The sequence below is a fragment of the Podarcis melisellensis genome (assembly GCF_964234715.1).
Source record: "Podarcis melisellensis genome assembly, chromosome: 10".
Taxonomy (NCBI): Eukaryota; Metazoa; Chordata; class Lepidosauria; order Squamata; family Lacertidae; genus Podarcis; species Podarcis melisellensis.
Window position 1 is genome coordinate 38184424 of NC_138542.1, and position 9652 is coordinate 38194075.

Genomic DNA, 9652 nt, shown 5'->3' on the forward strand with positions numbered 1-9652 from the left:
AGTCCTAATGGTTACCAGCCACTACTATTAAATTCTTGGGGCATTGCATTCAAGAGTATTCTCATGAAGTGGCAGCCAATGAAATGGAAAACCGAGCATGGTTTCATGAGCCATCGTGTATTAAGGACTCCATTTGGGAAGGAACACATGTTTTGCATGCACAAGGTCCCAGGATCAAACTTTGGAACTCGCTGCCTATGGATATCAGGCAAGAATCTTCATTGTATGCTTTTTGGTGCCTGCTAAAACATTCTTGTGTAGACAAGTCTACTCAGATGTTTAGGAAGTTGATGCAAGTTTTAATCTGCTTTTGGTCTATTGCTGTTTTAATTTTTCGGAAGTTTTACATTATTGTTGTTAATTCTTCTTATTGCTAATGTAATTGTTTCATTTTTTTTGTAAACCACTTTAAATGGGGGTTGTTTTTTTAACCAAATCAAGTGGTATAGAATTTTTTGGGCAATAAATAAACAGAATCCCTGCAAGGATGGTAGAGGATGACTTTTCATGAAACCCCAGACAGCCACTGCCAGTCAGTGGAGACAGTATTGAGTTTCATAGACCAATGGTCTGACTTGATATGAGAAAGCTTTCTGTGTGTTTTGACATGCATGCAGAAAGAGGGGAGTGGAATTGTACCTGCTGGCTCAACCACATCTGATATAACCTATGTGTGCAAGAGTCTGTGAATCCACAATATGTAGGTTTGACAGGGATCACTGAAAGAGAATGTCTCACATTTGCAAACAGAGAGTATGCGTGTACACTCTGCATTCCTCTGAAGAATCTTTATCATGGCTACAGCTTTGGAACTCAGAGTCAGTTTCCCCACCTCTGCTTCACTGCATTGGTTGCCATTTGGCAGGGACAATGACGCCTGTCTGCCTTCTTTAATTAAAGGTTACTAGGAAAATGCAGAATTAATAGGATGTGATGGCAGGCATATGGTCCTGTTAGTATGCTGTTTGGATGGCTTCTGAGCAAGCACGTACTGGATCAGATTGCTCACTGGCAAGCATTTCTTAGCAATCTCTGGGTACTTACTCATTTAAGCGTCAGAAAGAGTTTTCTCTCAGTGGCAAAGAAAGCACAAGTATTTGTGCCTTAAATGTTAATGATCGACTGCTTTTGGAAAGCAGGCAACAATTTCTTTCTAGTGGAGTAGATTGCATGACTAATGGTATTATATGTAATACTACCTAAGCCAGAGAAAGAAGAAAATTGGGTGAAAGAAGACACATTGATAAATACTCATATAGGGCTGAAAGCATGTGGACACAGAAGTTATGCTGAATGCATGCTGTGAGTAAGGAAAATGGACCCAATCCTGCAGCCTTTCCATGTATTCATGTTAATGCAAGAAGAGTTTTATGGTACCTTAAAGATTAGTAGAACTATTGTGGCATGAGCTTTGATGGACTAGAGCCCACCTCATCAGATGTCTGGAAGTTTATCCCCAGTTGCCCAGCATTTGTCTATCTTTCTATGCACAAATTTGGAACATATATTTTGGGCTTCCCTTAAGTGGAGCTATTTCACAAGTTTGTGTGGATAAGAATCACAGTCACAAAACATTCAGTACTACTTTTATCTCAGAATGATGAATAACAATAACGTCATATCTATTGTGAATTCAAGAAAGAGACGGCTGTAATAAAGTTGTGTTGGTTTTCCCCTTAAAAAGAAATGGTGAGCTTGTGGGCCTACAGATACTGTTGGATATCAGCCCCAAACAACCTGATAGGAGTTGATTGGCAACATATGGAGGGCTACAGGTACCCCAGACTTGTCCTAGGATAATTGGCATAACAGCTTGTTGCAAAGATAGCCTAACCTGTAAAAGGCACTATTCCCCCCCCCTCTCTTCTGTGACTGCATATGTGTGCAATCAGAGAAAGTGAAGGATAGTGGTTAGAGCAACTTTCTCCACACCTGATGTCCTTCAGGTGTTAGTGGGCAACAACACTCCTCAACCTCAGTCAGCATGGACAATGGTCAAGTGGGGAAGTCTGGGTTGGAGTGATAGACTAGGACCAATGAGGCTTGGATTCAAATCCCTGTTGTCCCATGAAGCTTGCAGGATTAGCTCAGGCCAATCACCAACTCTTAGCTTAACCACTGCACAGGATTGTTGTAAGGATCAAATAGTGGCAGGGTGAGACAACCATGTGTGCAGCACCAAGCTATAAAAAACGTACTAAATAAATTGATAACAGCAAGTGTGCAAGTAAATGTGTTTGTAGGCAGCCTCCCTCTTCCTCCCTCCCTCTCAGCCTCCAGTGCCTGTCTATCCTGTCTAAGATATTGGGGTTTTCTCTAAGCATACTGATACCTCCCTCTTGCTTCTCAATGGCCCTATTTTGGCTACATGGTAGCAGCATACAAGGATGCTACATAGTAGCAGTGTACAGCATAAGGATGACCAAAAGTCACCTCGTATCTGTGCATTAAAAAGAAAGATTGATTTCTGAGTTCCAACCATGCTGTGTTGTAATGAATACAATCAATGTTTAAGGTCCTAGGCCACTCTCTATAAAATGAAGCTCTGTGCTCTCCTGTTCACTATCATGGAGAATCTAAAAACAGCTTTAACTTTCTCCTCTTTTGGCTACAGTGGATGACATTGATGAACATAATAATGGTTTAAGCCAGGGGTCAGCAAACGTTTTCAGCAAGGGGCCAGTCCACTGTCCCTCAGACCTTGTGGGGGGCCAGACTATATTTTGAAAAAAATATATGAATGAATTCCTATGCGCCACAAATAACCCAGAGATGCATTTTAAATAAAAGGACACATCCTACTCCTGTAAAAACACACTGATTCCCGGGACCGTCCATGGGCTGGATTTAGAAGGCGATTGGGCCAGATTCGGCCCCCGGGCCTTAGTTTGCCTACTCATGGACTTTAAGCGGGCTGAGCTGTAGAGCAGGCTAAGCTGTAGGACTAGAACCATTTTGTGGGTACGAATGTGTGGTAACTTTCCTTTATAACCCGTTATAAGGGTGTGTGAGAATGGTGGTTTGTATTTAACATATTTAAGAGCTGGCAAAATGGGTATGCTTGCTTGTACTATTACTATTGTTATTTTTAAAAATGTAGCTTGCTAGACCTGACTTTGTTGTTTGTAGATCTACACTGAAAAAGCAGCCACACATTTCTATGCAATTTTTGTTTTTTTAAGTTTATAGCTGAAAATTGTTTATAGCACAATCACAAACTTTCACCTTGGTCAATCATTTATATTTATACTTTATCCCCTACCAGGTTGGCAAAACTTGCATGAACAATATATTAAAATTTTAGGATTGTGACTCACATAGAGATTTTTTTTAAAAGAAACTTGTTGTATTATCTATATGTATAATAATGACAGAGTAGGTACTTATAATATGTTGAAAAACACACACAATATAATGTTCTAGGGTGCAATCCCCCTCTGCTAAGGTATCCTCCTCTGCAGTCGAAACATTCCTAAAAGATTAGCTCCTTGCAAGAAGAGGAGAATGCAGCCTGTCATCATCCAGATTACAGCATGGCAGAAGGAGACAGCCAGAGATACAGATGACCAGCACAGCCTTCAGGGTAAGGAACACATTCAGGAAGGCAAGCCCCAATGGATCGAACATGCTGGCCAATGCCGACATACTATGTTAAGTTACAGATAGGTAGCCGTGTTGGTCTGCCATAGTCAAAACAAATTTTTTTTCCCCTTCCAGTAGCACCTTAAAGACCAACTAAGTTAGTTCTTGGTATGAGCTTTCGTGTGCATGCACACTTCTTCAGATGCACACGAAAGCTCATACCAAGAACTAACTTAGTTGGTCTTTAAGGTGCTACTGGAAGGATTTTTTTTTTATATACTATGTTAAGTTATATAATTAATAATGAGAACTGAAAGAGGGTAGGGATTTGCTGAATTTGATTGGAAAAATGGGAACACAAAAAAGGGAGGTGTGAGGAAGTCAAGAACCAGGGTTAAACAAATATAGAGTTAATGATTGATTTTCTTTTTTTCTTTTTCTCTTGTTTATGCTTTTTTATTATCTTTTTTCTGTATTGTTTTATTATGTATTTTTTGTTTTATTCTCTGTGTATTTTTGTTATCTTTGTTTTCTCTTTTTATGATGTATGCATCTCTATGCTTTTTTTGTAAAACTTTAATAAATATCTTATATATATATAAAAAAAACATGCTGGCACATGTTGCCACATTGCCACACACTTCTGGGGAAGGTGAAAACCTATTTGCTACCAATCCATTTGATGCAATGGCAGATTGGCACTGGTCGCATTGAAATGATCACTCCTCTTTTTAGAAAGAGCTCTAGTTATGGGCCACTGCACCCACCCAAGCCTTCTAGAAGTGCAGCAAGTATGAAAGCACATGTGTCTGCCAAATGATACATTCAAAACGTGGAAATGATCATTGCTTTCACATAAGGCCAATGGCCACAACAATCACAGTAACTCAAACTGTAACTCCCCAAAAATGATCTGTCCCAAACTCAATTCTTTATTTGGGTATACATACATGTGACTCTACCATCTTCAGCACACATTGGAATACAGTGCTGCAAATTCTAAACAACCAGCAGGGAAAATGCCATTTTTTTTTTGACTAAGCACAAAATTGTCCTTAGTTCCCCCCATCACTTGTGGTGACAAAAATATTGTCTGTATTAGAAATTATAACTAAATGGATCCCTGTGATCATAGAGAGTACATTGCTGAACACCAGGTGTCGTGAGACCACATAACAGGGAAAAATAGTTGCCTTCATAGAATCATTGGAATTTCAATGGTCATCTAGTTGAATCTGCTGCCACAGCATCCCAGAAAGGTCACCATCCAGCTTCTGCATTAAAACCTCAAATGAAAGTTGATCCTTCTGTTACAATATGAGAACATCTTGGTTGTGGCTTGTTCCATTGCCGAGCACCTCATACAATCAGAAAACTCTTTCTAATATTTACTCAAAACCCTCTTTCTTGTTATTTGAAACTGTTGGTGTAAGTTCTACCGTCTTGAGCAACAGAAGGCAAGTTTGCTGCATCCCCCATGTGGCAGTCCTTCAAATATTTGAAAACAGCCTCTTTGTTGCCTCTTTTAAATATATACAACTGCTTCCACCTTCCTTGTAGAACTTGGCCTGTCACCCACCACCATTTTATCCTGCTTGCAAGCTGCAGCTGTGTGGTAAAACATCCTACTTTGTATTCAGAAGGTTCCACCTTCAATTCCCAGCATCTCCAAGTAGGTCTGGGAGGGATCCCTGCATGAAATCCTGGAGAGCCACCGCCAGGCAGTGTTGTCAGATAGATAGACCAAATGATCTGACTCAGGATAAGTCAGTGTCTTCTGCCCTGTGTTATTCCTTTTCAAGAGGATGTTTCTGACCACTGTTAGGTAAAGGACCCCGGACCATTAGGTTCAGTCGTGACCGACTCTGGGGTGCGGCGCTCATCTCACTTTATTGGCCGAGGGAGCCAGCGGACAGCTTCCGGGTCATGTGGCCAGCATGACTAAGCCGCTTCTGGCAAACCAGAGCAGCGCACGGAAACGCTGTTTACCTTCCCACCGGAGCAGTACCTATTTGTCTACTTGCACTTTGACATGCTTTAAAACTGATAGGTTGGCAGGAGCAGGGACCGAGCAGTGGGAGCTCACCCCGTCCTGGGGATTTGAACCACGACGTTCTGATTGGCAAGTCCTAGGCTCTGTGGTTTAACGCACAGCGCCACCCACATCCCGTAATAAAGCAGTAATTGGCCCAAAGTCACATCCAGTGAGCTTCATGGCTGAGGGGGGATTTGAACCCTGGTCTCTTCCAGGTCATAGTCCAACACTCTAACCATTACACCACACTGACCACTGTTAGAAACTGAATAAAAGGACCATTTGCTCTCAACAGGAAAACTCTGCTTCCATCTGCTTCAAATAATCTTGACCTCTTTGGCTGATTAAACAATATATTGCCTTTTAAACTGGGGGGGGGGTGTTGTCACTGTTTTTGTTTGTTATTATGGTATGTATTTTTGTGTTTTCATGTTGCAAACTGCCCTGTGACTTTCAAATGAAGGGTTGTACAGAAATTTAATAAATCATCATCATCTTTGCTTGACTGAGTAAACTGAAACATACATACAGTGGTACCTCTGGTTAAGAACTTAATTCATTCTGGTGGTCCGTTCTTAATCTGAAACTGTTCTTAACCTGAAGCACCACTTTAGCTAATGGGGCCTCCCCCTGTTGCCGCACGATTTCTGTTCTCATCCTGAAGCAAAGTTCTTAACCCGAGGTACTATGTCTGGGTTAGCGGAGTCTGTAACCTGAAGAATCTGCAACCCGTGGTACCACTGTACTAGAAATGTAAGGATGCTTAGAACTCCTGCCTAAACTTCACTGAAGTCATTTAGATGAATGGGACTTTTTAATATGCAAACATGTTAGAATAGGATAAGAAATCAGAGATAAAATATGGATGGCACTCATGTAACTCTGTGGGGCTTAAAAAAATATTTATTGGATAGTTGTTGATAATTTCAAATGTATTTCTATGGACATTCATGTGGAGTTATAAGATGTCTATTGAGTTCCCCAGGACTGGAAACAATGGGCCTCACAACACTTCTGTGGATTACAAATGAGTGTGTTATGAGTACTTGCATGTACCAAACCACAAGGACTAGCTGGCACTATTTGTTCAAAAGTAGCAGAGCCAGGAACAAAAAGAAAAAGGAAAATCTATTTCCAAGCTTACTGTTCTATATACCAATTAAAACTTTGATGGACAGATCCTACTTAGGGCAAGATTTTACTTAGGTTTGAAAAGGCAGCAACTACTCAGGGAAATGATTCCTATCTCATCACAACTTTTCAGATTTACAAAACATCCGTTTTCCATCTCTCTTGGCAGCCTTTAAATTATCAGACACAGATCTCTACCAGGAGCAAGCTGTAGACAATTGTCCTCTGGTTCCAGTACTGTAGTGCAAGAAAGGGTGCCTTTGTTTACTTTCCAGATTTTGCCCTTTGTTATTATGCCAAGACTTACCCTCCACCCCTACCCCATGGTTCAACGAGAACGTGATAGAACCACAGCAGATTTTGGGACTAACACTAATTTTTGGGGAAAACAAAGTCCCCAATGCCATCCCACAAAACTCCCCCAAAAACTTCTGAAAATGTGTCACTTGTTTGTAATTTAATTGGAAAGGAATATATCCAAGCGTAGGCCTCTGAAACTTTCTGCATACATCTGCCCACCACCATTGCAGCTCACTGTAGAGTTTTAGATTAGCTTCTTACACTGCAATTCTATGCATATTTGCTCAGAAGGAAATCCTACATAGCTTTTGCAATCTAAAGCAGCTATCATTTTCTAACATTAACAGAAAACTCATGAACAAATCATTGTTCTCAAACACAGAGACATGCTCATTTATTTTTGCCTGCACTTGTGAATGATAACCACTGATAATATACTGATAGAGGCAGAGAGAGATTATTGCAGATTATTGCCCTTATCATGGAATGTGACCAGGTTCCTAAAGAGGCCAAGGCACACAAAAGTAAATCAAACCAATTAACACATACGGGGTTGGGGGGGAGAGAACACAGCATTCACTTGGGGGGACTATACCACATGGTTTTTTTAATAAAATAAAATAGAAAACATCCCAATAGAACTTAAATCAGAATTACAGAAACAAGGAGGACACAGACCAGTGCAACAAAAGGCACTTTAGCTATTCCATCTCAAGTTCAAGGTCACTGTAATTGCCAAAGCAACAGAAAAAATATCCTGTTCGCTCCAAGGAAACTTACACTTAAGATGTAAAGCCACACCAGCAGTTAAAAATAATTACACAATTCTGGAGCATGCAATTTTCTCTTTACAGTATTGGAAAGAACATGTAGAAGCAAGTGTGGCTATTGGGGGTAGGGGGACGGATAGGAGCCCTGGAAATATGAGGGAGGGGAACATGAAGTTCTGCCCTTGTTAGGACAGACTAGGCTATTCAAAACGAACCAACTCTTATCCCCAGTAAAAAAATGGTAACAGAAATTTAAATGATGAATTAGGAATCATAGATCCCAAACTCTGCGCTCAGAACAGATTAAAACCCAAAAAACTAAAAAAAACACAAACCCATCATCCAGCCAGCCAAACACAACAAACTTCTCTTTACAGTACAAAACTTACACTGAAAAGCGAATGTAGCCTGCTGAGAAGCGAGAGTGGATTCCTGAGAGCTTTCAGGCAATCGTTGGGCAAAGTTTAGGTGGGACACGAACAAAAACATGAGCCGCCCCGTTCAATGAACGAGCGAGTCCCCGCTGTTTGCAGCCAGCCAACTAGTGCGCGCAGAAACTTATCAGCTTCCAGATAAGGGGCGCTGTAACGTCTGTGTTTAGTTCGCACTCCTAGCCAGGACGTTTTCATCCCACCCTGGAATTTTCTCGGGCATTCTTTCACACGTTCAGTTTGCAGGAGGAAATGAAATAGTAGTAGTAAAGTCGTGCAGTGCTCCAGTATCCGAGTGCTTACAAGCACCTTTTTATAAAGGGGGGAGGGGAGGGATAAGAGTGGGGCGGAATTTTCCTATTGAAAAGCCATGGTTGGAGAAGCCAACTCATAGGCATGGGGAAAGTGCAAAAAGGGGGAGAAAGAGACGCACACCCGTCTTGAGTTTATATAGGCACCTTCCCCCGAAGAGTTAATCTTCGGATGATCGTCTTCTCGGCTGTGTGTGAATCAAACAGGTACAAGAAAGAGAATTTCCAAACCACTCCTTACCTATTTTTGTGCCGGGTCTTTAAGAGATTCCTTCCAAAAGGAGCCATGGTAGGTCCCAAAGGCAGGAGGAGATCATCAAACAGGTCCCAGAAGAAAGCTCTGGCTGGCTGGCTGGCTGGCGCGTTGCTGTCTCGCTGGCGTTCCTGCTGCTGCTACTACTCCAGCTTGTTAATAGTCACCCAGCGTCGAAGTTGTGCAACCCGTTGCTAACTTTGAACTCCTGCCTCCTTGTTTGTTGCTGCTGCTCTTCTGGAGCCCTGCCCAGCAGCCGCGATCTTGAAGGAGGCGTTTAGGAACAGGCGGGAGGAGGGGATGGGTGTCGAGAGAGGAAGGGCGAAACCCGAGGTGGAAGGGGGAATAGGAGCGATGGCGAGGGGGAGCAATGCTGCTAAACTTTCCGAGCTGCTAACTTAAAAAGAAAGAAAGAAAGCAGGATCAGTAAAACCAGAGTGTTTGGGAGCGCGGGGCAGAGAGGGTTTAACAAAGCAAAACAGAAAGCCAACTTTTTTTTGTTTGTTGGGGGTGAGCAAGCAAGGTGGAGAGCATCAGACCACTAAAGGATAGACCACTAAAGGATAGAATTGTAGAGTTGCAAAGGACCACAAGGGTCATCTAGTCCAACCCCCTGCAATGCAGGAATCGTTTGCCCAATATGAGACTTGAACCCATGACTCTTAGATTAAGAATCTCATGCTCTACTGACTGAACTATCAGATAGGATTCCACTGGCTACATCAATTTAGCATTGCCCTACAGTGGTACATCTGGTTGCGAACTGGAGCCGTTCTGGAGCCCCGTTCGCAATGTGAGCAGAATGCAACCTGCATCTGCATGTGCGCGGGTTGCAATTC

The 9652-nt window shown here is 41.9% G+C and overlaps 1 protein-coding gene across 3 annotated transcripts in view; it reads right to left on the minus strand.

Annotated features, from left to right (window-relative positions):
- The window catches only part of RASSF9 (Ras association domain family member 9), a 54559-nt gene extending 45485 nt beyond the window's left edge, over positions 1-9074 (minus strand). For 2 of the 3 annotated variants that reach the window (XR_014172096.1, XM_081926599.1), the window contains exon 1: positions 8802-9074. Coding sequence is in view for 1 of the 3 variants with exons in the window: in XM_081926599.1 (XP_081782725.1) it covers positions 8802-8848 (47 nt within the window). In the remaining 2 variants the exon portion in view is untranslated. Of the gene's footprint in view, positions 1-8207; positions 8366-8801 lie in introns of those variants that run through there. The other variant, XM_081926600.1, reaches the window with a different exon arrangement.
- Between the last annotated feature and the right edge of the window lie 578 nt (positions 9075-9652).